This window comes from Rattus rattus, chromosome 7 (assembly GCF_011064425.1).
Source record: "Rattus rattus isolate New Zealand chromosome 7, Rrattus_CSIRO_v1, whole genome shotgun sequence".
NCBI classification, from domain to species: domain Eukaryota; kingdom Metazoa; phylum Chordata; class Mammalia; order Rodentia; family Muridae; genus Rattus; species Rattus rattus.
The window spans coordinates 123,344,940-123,361,453 of NC_046160.1; the positions used below are offsets into that span (position 1 = coordinate 123,344,940).

The 16,514-nt window shown below is 46.2% G+C and overlaps 1 protein-coding gene across 1 annotated transcript; it reads left to right on the forward strand.

The window, feature by feature from the left end:
* The first annotated feature begins 64 nt into the window (after positions 1–64).
* Gskip (GSK3B interacting protein) lies at positions 65–16,411 on the forward strand. The gene is made up of 3 exons (XM_032908380.1): positions 65–167; positions 12,945–13,203; positions 14,595–16,411. Exons 1-3 carry the CDS (start codon positions 154–156, stop codon positions 14,754–14,756), a joined length of 435 nt encoding a protein of 144 aa, XP_032764271.1. The 5' UTR covers positions 65–153; the 3' UTR covers positions 14,757–16,411.
* Positions 16,412–16,514: the final 103 nt, after the last annotated feature.

Sequence of the window (16,514 nt, forward strand, 5' to 3'; positions counted from 1 at the left end):
AGTGACGCCATATTGCGGGGCTGTAAAGGCAAGAAAAAGAGTCCGGGCGAGAGCATTTCCGGTGGTGAATGGGCGGGGCAACTGTGGGGGCGGGGGTGGTGCCGGCACCGCAAGTCTGGCTCCAGACGCCTCGGGACGAGGAAGAAGAGGAACATGGGAGCTCGCAGGTGAGTGGGCGGGCAGGCTGCGGCCCGTGGGCCCTTACTTCGCAGTTGCGGCCGGGTGGTGAGTGCGATCGGACACCGGGATTCCGGCTGACTGGGGTCTGGGGGCGGGTCCGGCCTGGGCTGTCCTGCGGGAAGTGGTGCGCCGGAGGATGCAGGAAGAGGACTGGAGACTGGCATGTCTGTCCGGGTTTTGGTGGGTGCCTATTGTCAGCAGGTTGTCCCCCCCTACTCCCACCCTATGCCGGCATTGTTTGCAAAGCATCTAGTAGTTTGCTGTTTGCAGAGCGCTACGCCGACGTCCAGGAAACTTGGGATTCGGGGCGTTTGCAGGCAACACTGTTTTCTCTGTTAAATTCTGGCGCCTCCCGACCCGCCGAGGGGCTACCTCAGCGAAGACTTTGTGCCCTTCGGAGGCTCCGCGCAGCCGGATTTTTATCTTTTAGGACTTTGAAGAGGCGCAGCTCGCTCCTTAGTAGGGCAGCCCCTAAAGGCCCGGAAGTCTGCTGTCCTGAGTTACATTCCTGACACTGAGCCACCTTGAACGTATGCTAACCTCTCTGAGTCTACATTGCCACCTCAGCCAGGTGTGAGCAGGTTAATATTATAATCTCGAAAATTTGAGGCAAATGAAACGCTGTGAGTCGGAAGGAAACTAAACAGAATCCTCCTGGATTGAGGGGGTTGAATTAAGGAATTCTGGCTCGTGAATACTGCATCTTCAGAATTGATTCTTTTGGTTTGGTTCGGCTGGTTGTTGAGACAGTCTCACTGGGTAGGTAGTTCAGGCTGACTTGGAACTTATGTGGCCCGGACTGGCCTAGAAATTAGGGTCTCCCAGATGCTGAAATGTCAGGCTTGCACCACCACACCCTACACAGACTCTTTTTACCTGCACAGTAAGAAAGGGCCTTTTATTTTTAAAAGATGATATTTTAGTTGGAGACATCTGAGTTATTTTTCAGACAAGAACACCACCTGCAAGGCTTATCACATGAGTATTGCTTGTTAAGTCCCAGGAGCTTGAGGAGGGGAGACAGGAAGGAGCAGGAGCTAATGGTAAATGGAAGGAGTGTAGGCCTTGCAAGGAATCGAACTGGTGCTCCACGTGAAATAAAAAGGAATACAACATAATCCGGCCTAAGATTGCTAACTACAGTGTTGCTAAGAGGTGCATGTTGGCTTAGAAAACCAAAGGTGAAAATAGCCAGAGGGTGCTGAAAGACAGTGCACTTATCCAGATTCTGTGGTTTGCCCCAGAGGATAGCCCTGAAGATTAGAACTGGCTGGGTTCTAGGCATATTTTGACACTAAGACATGCTTGCCCAACACTGCGGCACGCAGTTTTAATTCCAGCACTAAAGAAACAGATGCCGATGACTCCTGAAGTCGAAGGGCAGCTTGATCTACATGGGGAGAGCCTGGCTCAAAGAGACTCTGAACCTTACAAGTACATAATAACAGTACCCTCTGTACTATAAACAAAGATGGGTGGCAAGTCCAGGTAGGGCCTTGTGTATTGGGCTTTAGGAGTTCCGAACTGGACTTTAGGCTTTGTTCAGTGACTGTTTAATATGGTTTCCTGAACACAATAGAAAATAACATTCAAGCTGTCCCTAGAATGCCTGCATTTCCAAATACCAAGGGGAGAAAGGTGAAACCGCACAAGAACAAGCACTCTACACCAGAGGTGTTCAGACTGTTACCCTGAACACTTCGTACTTTCTAGGAGAAATTTAGCATACTTGAGATTTGAGAACTGTCATCACACCTTTAGCTTAAGTGGGGTTCAAGCTCCCAAGTAACACGGCTGCTTTAATGTTTATCGAAGGCAAGTTCCTAAAGCAGAATGCTGGCACCTTAGCATTAATTGAGTAAGATGAAGATAATTACCCAACCAAGTACTGTCAACTTTGTAAACGTTATAAAGGAATTCCCAGGGGCAGCTTCGAAGGTATATACCAGAAACAAATGCATCAAGTCGAAATAGTGATCCTAAACAGGGTTCACACAGTTCACTGCAGTAGTGTTGATTATATCGAAGACTTACCTGGGAGAGCCCAGGGGAGCACACCTGTAATCCCAGCACATGGGAAGTCGAAGCACAAGGATCAAGAGCTCAAGGTCATCCCTGGTTACATATCAGGTTTGATGCCTGGGTTGCTGTGACCCCTGTCTCAACAGCAAAAGACCACATGCCAGTGACCTGGCTCAGCAGGCGAAGTCTCTTGCTACCCACCCTGATACCCTGAGTTCAGTTCCCTAGGACCCACATGATAGAGAGCCAAGTCCCCCCAGTTGTCAGAACAGGACTCCAGTGCCGAGACTGCCATGCCCCAGCTGCAGCATGTGCACCTCTTTAGGATCCGAAGCTGCCTTTCTCCTTTGAAGGGGTCTTCAAGCATGATGCTCCATGCTCGTAATCCCAGCTTTTGGGAGGCAGAGGCAGGAGGATGGCTCATTCAGGGCTACATAAGGAAACTTAATAAACAAGGCCAGGGCACTGAAGATATGTCTCACTGGTTAAGAGCACTTGCTGGTCTCCAAGGAACCCAGATTCATCCCCAAAACTGTGTCAGGTGCCTCAGAAGGCCATAACTCCTGTTCCAGAGGATCTGGCCTCTGGATTCAGAGGGCGCCAGTACTTGCATGCACATACCCACACACAAACATACACACCTACACACAATTTAAAATTATAAAAATAAATTTTTTGAAAGCAAGTAAGGGCCATTGTGGTGGTCTACACCTTTCTTCTCAGCACCCCATAGGCAGAGACCGGCTCCTTCTATATAGTGAGTATCAGGCCAGTCAGAGATACATGGTGAGATCAGAATGAACAACAACAATACCTGAATATGGGGCTAGAGAGATCGCTCAGTGGTTAAGAACCACTGGCTGCTCTTGTAGAGGACCCAAAACTGAAATTCAGCACCCATATGGCAGTACAACAGTCTACAACTCCAGTCTCTGGGAATCCAGCATCCTCTCTTGGCCTCCTCAAGCACATATGTGATAGGCAGACTTTCATGCAAGCAAGACACCCATATACATTAAATACTTTTGGTTTTAGTTTTAAAAATCAGATTTGTATTGTGTGTGTGTTGTACATCAGGCTTGGGACCTCATACAAACATTCTAGTGTTGAGCTATATGCCCATCCCCATGGGTGGTTTGGTTCACAGTCTCATTGTCACTAAGGTAGATCTAGTTCTTACAGATGGGGCTCTAAGTCACCGTCTTTGTGCCTTGTTCCCCTGAGTGCTGGGTTTATAAGCAAGTGCCACCACACCTGACCCCAACATAATTCTTGAACTTGCCAAACACTCAGCTATATTACCTATCCAGGCCTGTCAGCACTGTTTAATGGTAGATTTCAGTGCTAGCTTCCCTCGAGATAGAAGGAATGGGCAGCATCTTGTCTGGGTCCCAGAGCCCCCAACAGAGAGAAGTTCTTGACCAGGCTGCTTGAGAGCCACTGAGCACTCCAACTGCCACTGTAAGATGAGAATAGAAGGCATTAAAGGACACCATCCCTGTTGTCACCTGACAGTTGTGGTGTCAACTGAAAAGCCACATTGCTTTAAAGGGAATGTTTGGGATTCCTGCCCTGTCAGACACTTTCTTGTCAGGAGATACATATCTGTCACTTCATCTCTCCACGCATCGCTGCTCTGAATTCGCAATGCAAAAAAAACAAAGCCTAGGAAAGTAAGACGTGGGGAAGAAAAGATCCAGCCATCAGCATCTTGATAATATCACGAATCCTCAGAATTACCAGCAGACGGAGAAAGCAGAGCCCTGAACCACTTCTGTGGGTGTCTGAAGGTTCCTTTCTGACACCTCATAAAAACAAATGCAGTGCTTGAGAATGACACATGCGCTTGGGGAGCTCCAGTCTTTGAAGGTTCTAGCCACAGAAGACTGCTCACTGTGGTGGAGCAGCAATGGCAGGCTTAAAGGACAGTGGTGACACTACTTCAGTTCCAAGAACCCACTTTCCTGGAGAGCTATAGAGTGAGAATCGGTAATGCCAGCTTTGGGGGCTTTTCTGAAGCACTCGGTGCTTAAGAATCGTAGAAGCTTGTTTACAATCTCTGGTTTGGAGGATACAGTGTCACTGCTTATAGTTTTGGAAACATCTCAGGATAGCACCCTTGTATCTTCACCCTACCTTCTCCTTGGTCAGCAGAACACAGTGCAGTTCCCTTGGTTTGTTTTGCAGCACTGTGGGGTGTGTGTGTGTGTGTGTGTGTGTGTGTGTGTGTGTGTGTCCGTCCGTCCGTCCGTCCGTCCGTCCATCCATCCATCCGTCAGTCCGTTCCTGTTATTGCTGAAGTTGGAAAGCAGAGTAACTACAGGACATATATAAAAATAGGCATTTCACAAGTGACTGACCTAGAATCTTTAACTTCAAAACGAATGTGAGAGACCACAACAGTGACTCAGAGGTTACAAGCACCGCCGGTTCCTGCAAAGACCTGGGTTCAATTCCCAGCACCCATCTGGCAGCTCATACCATTAGTATCTCAAGTTCAAGGACACCAATACCCTCTTCTGGCCTTGGTGGGCACTGCATATGCATGATTCACAGGCAAACACAGAACACACATACACATAAAATAAGGAAAAAGTTTTATGAGTAAAGGAATTTTAATTCAGCAACATGTCTGCTCTGACAAGGGGTCACATCCAAAGACCTTGTAGATCTGTGTGATCTGACTGGAATACAGGCACCCCTTTAATCCCAAAAGATGGAAGCAGGTCTCTTACCTTCAAGGCTAGCCTGGTATAGAGCAAGTTTTAGGTAAAGAAAAGCTTAGGTCCAGGCTTGGTGGTGCCTGCCTTTAATCCCAGCACTCAGGAGACAGGCATGCAGATGTGAGTTCAGTCAGTCCATTGAGTCCAAATCAGTCGGTTTGGTGCAGTTCAGAGTTAAGGAGTTGGGAGTGGGTGTAGTTGAGTGCAGGTGGTGAACCTGAGTTAGGTCAGCTCAGTCGGTTAAGGCAGTTGGCTACAGTGAGTCAGGGCAGGTCTACAGAGGCAGGTGAAGCCAGAGAATAAGAAGAAGCTAAAAAATTAGAATGGGGGCTGGAGAGATGGCTCAGTGGTTAAGAGCACTGACTGCTCTTCCAGAGGTCCTGAGTTCAAATCCCAGCAACCACATGGTGGCTCGTAACCATCTGTAATGGAACCCGATGTCCTCTTCTGCTGTTGTCTGAAGATAGCTACAGTGTGCTTATATATAATAAATAAATCTTTTAAAAAAAAAATTAGAATGGATTGCTAGAGTTAGTTTGAGGCTAAGCAGAGTAAAAAATCAGAAACTACCGGAGTTGGGGATTTAGCTTAGTGGTAGGGCGCTTGCCTAGCAAGCTCAAGGCCCTGGGTTCGGTCCCCAGCTCTGGAAAAAAAAAAAAATCAGAAACTGAGAAAAGCCAATTTGTCTCAGTCAGTTTGAAGAGGAGTTTGAGACAGAACAGCTGAGTTGAACCAGACAACCAGAAAGAACTGGAGAGGGTGAACCTGTTCTGCAGTGAGCCTGAGAGACAATTACTCACGGTGAATAAGAATTACTTTTACATTTAAGTATATACATGCCAGAGCCATTGAAAACAAATGGGATATAAAGATTTTTAAAAGTTTAGGGTTTGCATAAATTTTGGACAATGCTAATTATTATTGTTTTCTATTCCCCTTCATTTTAAGTAGTTGTTTAAAACAAAGTAAATTTTATGTGACACATTGCTATGGGTTACTTCAGCTAACCCAGCAACAGCCTGGCTTCTGAGGCAAACACTTCTCCTTCCTCTACCCTGTGATCCCCAGTGTGGCACGGGTTTGTCCATTGTTTCTCCCACCGCAAACAATGCCTCTTTGTACTGTAAAGAAAGTCGAACACACATTAGTTGTCACTGCTGTGACAAACTGTCTGGCACAAACTGCTTAAAAGGAAGAAAGCTATGTTAATCCAGCCGAAGGTTTAGTGGACGAACTATGGACTGCATTGCTTTTCTTGATGGGAGACAGAATGTCGTTCAGAGGGGACACTGCAGAGGTGTTCGTGTGTGCGCGTATGTAAGAGTTCTCAGAAGCACTCAGGTGGCTCCAGCAGGGCTCTAGCAGGTTGCTCCAGTGATGAGGTCAGAGTCCTTGTGACTGAACCACAGCACAGTGACTGTTGGGTGAGGACCCAGGATGGAGTGAATATACAAGCCTTTGTGGGGATGCGTCATTTCAAACCGTAACTGAGAAATCAGAACTGTCAGTGTTCCTTTAAGTTTGCTAACTCGTGTCGGTAGTGCTGAGGACTAAACCCACAATCTTATATGTGCATAAAACTACTCCCCAGCCTCAGTGCTCTTCTTAAATTATGTTTACATATGCAGGCATGCACTTGAGTGCACATGCCTGCAGAGGCCAAAAGAGAACAGTGGAGGGCACCTGGATCTAGAGTTGTAGGTGGGGTGATAGCTGTTGTGAGCTGCCTGAAATAGGTGCTGGAACGGAACGTACATCCTCTGGAAGAGCAGCACTCCTGTTGTTTTGAATCAGTCTCACTATGTAGCACCGCCTATCCATGGGAAAGTCTAAGGACGGACTCTGAAGGATAAGGCTGTTTCCAGATCACTACATCCAAGACGGCACTCATAAGATAGCATGAAATGCACAACACCTGAGTCCAGTGACAACTACAGGCATGCAAATCAGTGGTCCCAAACCATGGTGTTGACAAAACTTGTCAGCTGACACTAACCAGGAAGTAACATTGAAAGAGCAGCTAGGATATCTAAAACATGGTGGTGATTCCATATATTTGAAAAAGTGAAGAAAATTTTGATCAGGTTAAGTAGAAATGACCTCTTAAAATCAAATCGGGTGTCGGGGGCAGCAGAGCCCACGCACATTAGTCCCAGCTCGTGGGAGACAGAGGCAGGCAGATCTCTGAGTTAAAGCCATCTTGGTTTGCAGAGGAAGTTCTCAAGACAGCCAGAGCTACAAGAAAAAAAAAAACCTTGTCTCAAAAAATCATAAAAGAAGAAAAATGGAGTCAGTGACTCCATACTGCAGATCTCCTAATCTGAAAACAGCATAGGAACTCTCAAAACAGAACAAGGGAAGGGGAAGGTGAGCAAAGGAGGAGGACCCCTCCCAGAAGAAATACGTGAGCCAGAGTCTCCACATGACACAGAGTCCTGGGTTCACACCCCAGCAGCAGCAGCTCCAGAAACCAGACATGGCTGCTCACAGCTGGAACCCCACCTGCCACCCCTGGGGTAGGTAAGGGACTCCGAAGTTCATTCTTGACTGCATACTGAGTTCCAGGCCTGCAAGGGCTACATGAGGCTTTGACAAAAAAGGCAGAATTAAAGTTAGCATGTACTATGAGTTTTTAACTTACGGAGAGGAGTACCTGTGACAAAAGAACCAGGGTTGTATAGTGGACACTCGCTCCCATATATCAAATGTAACATCTGTCACAGCTGCATTTTGATAAGGCTTAAATGCTAAAGGGCCACCAGAAACACATAGTCATAAGTAACTGCACACCTATAGTCACAGCACTCTGGAAGATCAGAAGTTCGGAGTTGTGTATGCTTCATAGCCAGCTTGAGGCCACCCTAGAAACTTTAAAAAAAAAAAGCCACCAAATAGAATTTTGAGAATTAGCCAGCCCAGACAGAACAACAAGGAAAATGAAAGTAAGGCATGGGTGAGAAAGAGAATGAGGCAGAAGCAAAATCACAAGCTAGTGAAGCCCTTACGGCAGCCTGTTAGGTCACCCGTGCTAGCTGGACTGTCCTCTCTCCTCTCTAGACAGTGTCCTCCTGTCTCACCTAGACTGCCCTTCTCAACATTGGCCTCACCCTGTGCAGACCCTTATGTTTTCTTCCCCTTAAGAACCCTTTCTGCCATTGGACTGACCTGTCCCATTAGTCAGGCCCCATCATAAGTTATGTCAGCCCATAGAGCATCTCACACAGTAGAGGCTGCTATCCAGTATCCTTATTCTATCGATAAGAGCACCATCAACCCAGGAAGGTTTTGGAGTCACCCAAGTATGGGGACACTTAACGGTAGAGCTTGAGTTGAAGCAAAGCAGAGCAGCTCTTCACAATTAATCGTGTTTCTTCGGTCATGATTATCATCATATTTATGGGTCTAATTTTATATAAATTTTTCACATGCGATCTTGCTTCCCAAATTAGACATTAAAAATATTAGTAAATATCTTTAATCTGCTTGGCTGGTTCTTAGAGAACGTCTGGATAAAGCCAGGAGTAATGGCGCATGCTTGTACTGTATCCTGGCACTTAGAAGAGATGAGACAGGGGCCCAAAAGGTCCAAGCTCTCCTTAGATACAAAACAACACCAGTCTAAAACTAAGAAGTGGGAAAATATTCTACATAAATAGGTAAATAGAATTAAGACCCTTAATTAGGAAACAGTGTCAAGGCTAGAGAAATAGCTCGGCAGCTAAGAGCACTTACTGCTGCTGCGGAGGACCTGGGTTCAGTTCCCAGCACCCACACAGTGGCTCACAACTGTCTGTAACAGAAGGCCGTGTATAATGCCATGACAGTGGATAATGATAGATTCTGTAAGTGGTAGTTTAGGGAGAAGTATTACATGCAGGAAAGGCAAACCCATATACTACAGTACTGAGGACAGTACTGGCCCTCGCTTGGGGAAATTGGCCCAATATAGTCCTTCTGCCACCAGGTCACTGGCTGGTCGGCCAAGAGAGCTGGCGCTCAGCAGCAGCTGTAGCTAGGGCAGCCTTGGGACACAGAGGACACAGGAGTGGGTTAGAAGCCAAGGCAGTCAAGCAGCCTTTGGACATTGGAAATCACCAGGAAGTGTTCAGTTATTTGAGTCCTTCAGCAGGAACAAGCCGTGCTGACATCTTGATGTTGTGCTTCAGACCTTGAGAGCTTTAAGAAAATAAAGGCGCTACTTTTGGCTGCGGTGTTGATGGTTATTTGCTCCAAGCCACCAAGTTTGTGGTCGTTCGTTAGGGCGGCAATCGGAAGCTAATAGCTACATAGTGATAACTCTACAAAGTGTTTCTGCCACCCACTCTCTTCATGACACTCCACATCACGAGGGTTCCGTATTTTAAATCGCTTTATCTCGGTAAAGCTGGTAGAGAGCTAGTCCGGCTACTCTGTTTGATTTTGAGTGGACTGCCACCAAATCAGTGAGAGTGCTTTCTGTTGCCCATGACATCAGGGACTGAAATGAAGATTTGGGGTTGTGTCATGTGAGACAGACTAGAGCGGTGTGTTTCTGAGGCAGGACCATGGGAGGACAGGTGCTGTTTGGAGAGAGTAAAAATAAATAATACTCAATGGGAAAGATGGGGTGCTTGTTTGTCGGGTAACTCTTTGTTGGTCTTGGTTTTTTGTTGATTTATGTGGAGGGAGGCATGACAGAACATTTTTGGCATCTCCACTGGTTTTGGTCATTTTTGTTGACTTGTGTCAATTTGGTGGAGTCCTGGCAGTTTTTGCTGAATAGTGCCTTGTGACTGATTTGTGTTTGGTGACACTTCTGGACTGGACTTTTGGTATCCTGGCCCCACTGAACTGGACTACTGGTTTCCTGACAGTGGAGATTGGAATCACCTCAAAGAACTCCGTCTAAGCAGGTCCATGTTCATCCCCTTGCCCAGTTTACCATCTTTTCTCCCTCCCTCTAGACAGTGGGCTGCAAGGGGTGTCAGAGCTTTGGAGAACCCTTAAAAGCAGGCTTTAAAAAACTAAAGCCGGGGCTGGAGAGATGGCTCAGAGGTTAAGAGCACTGACTGCTCTTCCAGAGGTCCTGAGTTCAAATCCCAGCAACCACATGGTGGCTCACAACCATCTGTAATGAGATCTGATGCCCTCTTCTGGTGTGTCTGAGGACAGTGACCGTGTACTTATATATAATAAATAAATAAACCTTAAAAACAAAAAAACTAAAGCCTACAGGGGACTTTACTGGCTCCAGTAACTGAAAGAAAGGACTGAGGTGGGAAACTGGCTGAGCAACCTGCTGGCCTCTCAGGTTTTTGCTGCTCTCTTTCCCCCATCAGCATTGCCCTTTGCTTCCTGTCCTAATCTCAAGATGGCTGCCAGAGTGTGCCTGACTGGACTAAAAAGACCGTGAAGAAGTCCACTGTAACTAAGAACCGGAGTCAGTCTTCGCCATGTCACCTGCTGAGCCCACTCGGTAGAAAAAGAGGCATTCCAGCTCCCCTTAGGACTCAGGGTGCAATGAGGCAAGGGAAAGGTGGTCCCAGGCAGGAGAGCAGTGCTCAAGAGCATTTCCCTACCCTCGCAGCACCCAGCACCCACACGGTGATGTGACCTCCTGTAACTCAAGCCCCAGGGGGACCAACGCCTTCTTCTGGCCCCCTTAGGCCTCTGCACACTGTACACATCCACAAACACACACACACACACACACACACACACACACACACACACCTACACATAACTAAAATAAGTCATTTGCAAAAGTTTTAACTCTTTCACATCATTCTCAAAGGGGTGCATGAAGTCCCCTAGGTGTCCTCTTTTTGGAACTCAGGGCTGATTGTTACCAAGTAACCATCTGGTGACATACTCCAACAGCCTGTAAAGCCATCTTTCTGCCATCTTTCTGCTGGACTCTTGCTGAGAGAATTTTACGAACATCTTTTTCATGTAATGCTTAGATGTCTGTACTTAATTACCATATAAAGTCATGACATGCATGGTGCTTAGAAGCTAAACCTTCTAAACTGACTTTCTTTTTTTTTTTTTTTTTTTTTAAATCAAGCCAAGGCCAAGTCAGTGAAAGTACTTATTCCTAGCCACTGGACTAATGGACCAAACTGAGTCTATAAACTATATTAAATGGTCACATCTATAAAACCAAACATTACTTTAAGCAGTGTATTAGTTGAGTAAGGGAAACATGTTTAAAGAGGTACAGAAACCCATTTCAAACAGACTGGGTCCTTTTCCACTTCTGTGTGAAGTTGACAGCTAAAAATATTCTGTAAGCCTCCAAAAAGGTATTAAATCAAGGATATACTTCTTAAGACAATGAGCTTTTGTCCTATGCCTCACAGGTTGACAAAAGTTACAAAAGGATTAGAAAGCTTGTGTTGAAAGTGCCCCTCCCAAGGAGTCAGCCTAGAGTCACTCAGCAAGGCTTTATCTAAACATCGGTGACACTTGTTGAAAGTTAACGCGGGAGTGACCTCTGACTTTGCAGTTCTAGTTCTGAATATCGAATTAGGGGAACAATTACCCATTTAAAACCATGTGCTCACTGGGTATGGTAGGGTGTGCTCCAAATCTCAGCACTCAGGAGTGGAGGAGGCCAGCCTGGTCTACAGAGCAAGTTTCAGGTCAGCCCGGGCTATGCAGAGAAGCCCTGTCTTAAGAAGAAAACAAATAAATAAAGCTATACACTCATTTGCTGAGACACTGTTGTGACAAAGCTAAAAATGGCATTTAAGCTTTAGGAAAAATGAAGAAAAGGTTTTTTTTTTTTAACCCTTTTGGAGTTTCTCCAAAAACTCACAAATGTCTGTAATTTTTACTGTGAAAACTACTGAAAAATTTCCCTGAAATGGTGTGTGTGTGTGTGTGTGTGTGTGTGTGTGTGTGTGTGTGTGTGTGTAATGGTTGGTGTGTGTGTGTGTGTGTGTGTGTGTGCTGTGGCAGTGTGTGTGTGTGTGTGTGTGGCATGGTGTGGTGTGTGTGTGTGTGTGTGTGTGTGTGTGTGTGTGTGTGTGTGTGTGTGTGTGTGTGTGTGTGTGTGATGTGCCTTGTGTTAGGGTCTCTCTGGGTCTCGTGGCTGACCACCAGCAAACTCTAGCCCTCACTGGCAGCACTGGCTCACAGATGTACCTGCGGCCATGCCAGGCTGGTTACTCGAGTGCTGGTGTTAAACTCAGGTCCTCAGTGACCTGCCCACTGAGCTGCCTCTCAGCCTGTTTATGTTTTATACTGAGTATCGTTGTAAGGCTTAGGGTGGTAGCTTAAATGAAAACTACTCCATAGGCTTGTAGGGAGTGGCACCATTGGGAGGTGTGTGGCCTTGGAGTAGGTGTGGCATTGTCAGTGGAAGTGGGGGGCAGGTGGTGGCCTTTGAGATCTCAGACGCTCAAACCAGGTTTAGTGTGTCTCAGTCTCTTCCTGCTGCCTATGGATCAAGATATAGAACTCTCGGCTGCTTCTCTAGCACCATGTCTGCCTAGATGCTGCTGTGCTCCCCACCGTGATGACAATGGGCTAAACCTCTGAACCCCCAATTAAATGTTTTCCTTTATAAGAGTTGCTGTGGTAGCCAGGCTTGGTAACACATGGCCTGTAATCCCTGCACTTGGGAGGCAGAAGTGAACTGATCTCTGAGTTCAAGGCCTTCATGGTCTGCAGAGTGAGTTCCAGGACAGATATGTCAAGAAACCCTGCCTCAAAATACAAACAACAACAAAAGAGTTGCTTTGGTCATGGTGTCCCTTCACAGCATTAGAACCCTAAGGCAGAAATTGGTATGGGGCTGGGGCATTGCTGTGATTGCCCGACCATGCTTCTCCTTGGAGGACTGTGGACTTTGGAGCCTTGGATTAGAAAAGCAGAAGAATGCTTTAAGTGGGGCTCAAGGGGCCACACTAGTAGGAGCATGGAAAACAGTACTGCGGGTGACTGCTCCTGATACTTTGGTGAAGAATGTTGCTGCCTTCTGCCCTTGTCCAGTTTGAATGGCTTCCCATTAAGTCTGTCACTACTTTCTTGCAGAATGGAAACAGACTGTAATCCCGTGGATCTAAGCAGTATGTCTGGATTCGAAGAAGGCTCCGAGCTCAATGGGTTTGAAGGAACAGATATGAAGGACATGCAGCTGGAGGCTGAGGCCGTTGTCAACGACGTTCTCTTTGCTGTCAACAACATGTTTGTCTCAAAAAGCCTGCCCTGTGCAGACGATGTGGCTTACATCAATGTGGAGACAAAGGAAAGAAACAGATACTGCCTGGAGCTCACAGAAGCAGGGCTCAGGGTAACTCACTTTTATTTTAGAAGGAAAAAGCCTATCTTTGTCATTTTATCAGAAGGGATAAAGAGGAACATTATGTAAAAAAACAGATATAGGTATCTTAAAAAAAAAAAAATTAAGAAGTATTTTCCCCAAAATTTTGGCTAATAAATTTTTGTTCAGCACAGAACAGTTGAATTTTGAGGGAGTAATACATTTGAGGGAGTAATAATACAGTATTGATTCAGTTTGCTTTAATCGTTACCACCCAAACTAGCTAACTGTGTCTCCCAGAATGGGCTCTCCGCAGGGGTTACCCTTAGAGTCGCTGTGCTGAAAGACCTCTACCCACCTTCTACTCCCATCCACACCAGATGCTGGGCTGGGCTGCGCACGAGGGGGCATGTTGTACAGCCAGAGCCCACATGAAAGAGGAAGCTTCACAGACTGAGCCTCTGATTGCCTTAGATATGCCTGCGTGCGTGCGTGCGTGCGTGCGTGCGTTTACAGTTATTTTTAATTTTTTGAAGATACTCAGAGGCTAGGTGTGGAGATCTGATCCATTAATCTCAGCACTCAGAAAGCAGAGGCAGGTGGATCTCTGCGATTGAGGCCAGCCAGGACTATATAATGAGACCCTGTATTTTTATTTATTAAAAAGGAAGAAAGAAATACTTAATGATAGAACCCAGGGCTCAGTTCTCAGCAGCAGGCTGGCATGGAGAGGCTCCATCACCAGTATCTTCATTGCAGGAAGGTACCTTGTGTGGGAGATCCTCAGGATGTATGGAATTCAGTAAGGGTGGGTGCTGGAGAGAGAGCCCAGTGGTGAGGAACAACGCATGTTTCTCTTGATTCCACACCCACAAGTCGGGCTGCTCACAGCTACTGTGGCTGCAGCTCCAGGAAGTCCACTCCTCTCCTCTAGCCTCCTTGGATATCTGCACTCGAGTGCACACAGGCACACATACACATAATTAAAATTAAAAAATAAAGGTAGAAAATGGTTTCAGAGCCAGGCATAGCGGTGCTTGCCTTTAATCCCCAGGAGGCAGAGGCAGATAGATCTCTGAGGTCAAGGCCAGCCTGGTCTACAAAGTGGGTTTCAGGAGAGCCAGGTCACACAGATATACCCTGTCTTAAAAGTAATGATATTTTTATTACGTCATTTTCAAGATTTTAACACTTGAAAAAAGAGCAAAAGTAAGCAAACCAAGCCTCTTAAAGAGCCACGGGGAAGCACATTGCGGGTAGTGGTCCTGTGTTCTAAGCCACTTGTATAGATTGCTAACAGCTGAAATGCATGTCACCCGCTGAGAAATGGTGTCACTGCACGGGCCCTTCATTCACCCAGCTCTTGCCCTCTGTGCCAGGACGGAAGCCGATGACTGCTCACTGCTGCCCTTCTCTCGTAGGTGGTGGGCTATGCTTTTGACCAGGTGGAGGACCATTTGCAAACCCCCTACCATGAGACAGTCTACTCCTTGTTGGATACGCTCAGCCCTGCCTACCGGGAAGCATTTGGAAATGCTCTCCTTCAGAGACTGGAAGCTTTGAAACGAGATGGACAGTCCTGACTCATTCTCCTGAGGGGCTGCTGCTGGTATAGAGTCTCACATAAGACTTGACACCTTGCATATAATCATTGTAGAAAGTGCATCGTTGGCTTTATGTGCTCACCATGCCTTCCATGTAGGCTTTTGACTCACAGCATAATTGACTCATAAACTGTCTTAGTTTCAGATTCATTTAAGGGGATTGTGAGACCATTGCTCTGACACTGTCATTCTGAGTTTTACAGACACAGTCACTCTGCATCTCCATACCTAATCAGTACTTCATTCTCTTATGACAGGGCTTCAACGCTGCCAGCACTCTCCTTTACATAGAAAATTCTAGATTTGCACAGTGATATAGAAATTAGAATCACTTAACTTGAGACCTGGATTCAGCCTGCTAAATCAGGGGTTTACTACTAGCTTGGACTGATGTTGTAGTGGTTATTTTGTTACTGGCCTTATTGGAAACAAACCGTCAACTGCACAAATTTTGAGATTTACTGCTCTACTCAATCTACTTACCAAACGGACTGATGAAGATGAACTGCTTATCTGTTACGTAACTAGGATAAAATGAAAGGCAGGGCAGAAATAATTCTCTATTCCTTGTTTGCAACAGCCAGCCAACCTAGATGGACAGACCATTAGCAAATGAATGTATCAGTTACTCATCTCCACGCTATCTAAGCACATGAGCAAATAGAGGACCAGGCCCCACCTCAGCCTCCGCTGTGGACAAGGAAGAGGATCCTGGTTTCCCTGGAAACCGTATCTTGGCCTGTGTTGGTTCTTACTCCGAACGTTTGTTTACAATGTACAGTATATATATGCACATGTATATTCAGAAAGTATTTTTGCTTCAATGCTTCCCTTTCTATAAAGCCGTGCTTTGGTATTCCTACAGCACCCTTCCTCCCAGCAGTTGGGCAGGGCACTGTCCCATTGCCACATGAACAGTGTATCATGAGTGCATTGTATGGTTTGAAACCAAAGGACGAATGAAGCATTCAGAAACTTGATATTTAAAAAAAGAGATGCTCTGTATTTTATATTTTATTACAGTTCCTGGTGTTTATAAACTTAATAAAAGTCCTCCATGCTGCTGCATGTTTTCCAGTATGTGACAAACAGAGAGAACCTGGGCGTCGTTCTTTTAGTCGTCACCCACAGCAGCTGCTTCAGGAATGACTAGCCGCCGTCTGCGTCGGGCGCACCTTCGTACACTGGTCAGCAGCAGATGTCCTGTCGTTAGTTTCCAGTAGGCATTTTTAGCCTCTGAAGACCATGGGAGGGAAGGTGACAGGTAGAGCCCTTTCCTGTCGTGGGTAAGCACCAGGTTCAATCCTGAGGATCAAAACAGTTTTAAAAACTCAAAATGGGGGTTGGAGATTTAGCTCAGTGGTAGAGCACTTGCCTAGGAAGTGCAAGGCCCTGGGTTCGGTCCCCAGCTCTGAAAAAAAAAAACAAAACAAAACTGAAAATGATCGTGTGGACCAGGCCTGGCAGAGTTCCATCCACATTACTGACGCCATCAAGAGTCCACTGGGTGTTTGGATCTGACTTTGCAGGGCACTCGTTCTGCTGTGAAATCCGGGTGCCTGCAGCTGTGCGCAGTGAGGCCCAACCACAGGCTGAGCTTTCTCTTGCTTAATCTCAGGCTAATAGTTAAAAAATGATGTTTGTAGAGTTTGAATAAAATTGTTTACTCGATTTTGGGTTGAGTATAAAGCAGTCATGTTTAAAAATTGAAATTGTTTATTTTGTTATAAGTGATTG

Excerpts from the sequence above, each read along its gene's own strand:
- Gskip (XM_032908380.1), top strand. Across the intron at positions 13,204-14,594 it reads TCACAGAAGCAGGGCTCAGG|GTGGTGGGCTATGCTTTTGA; the intron begins GTAACTCACTTT and ends CTTCTCTCGTAG.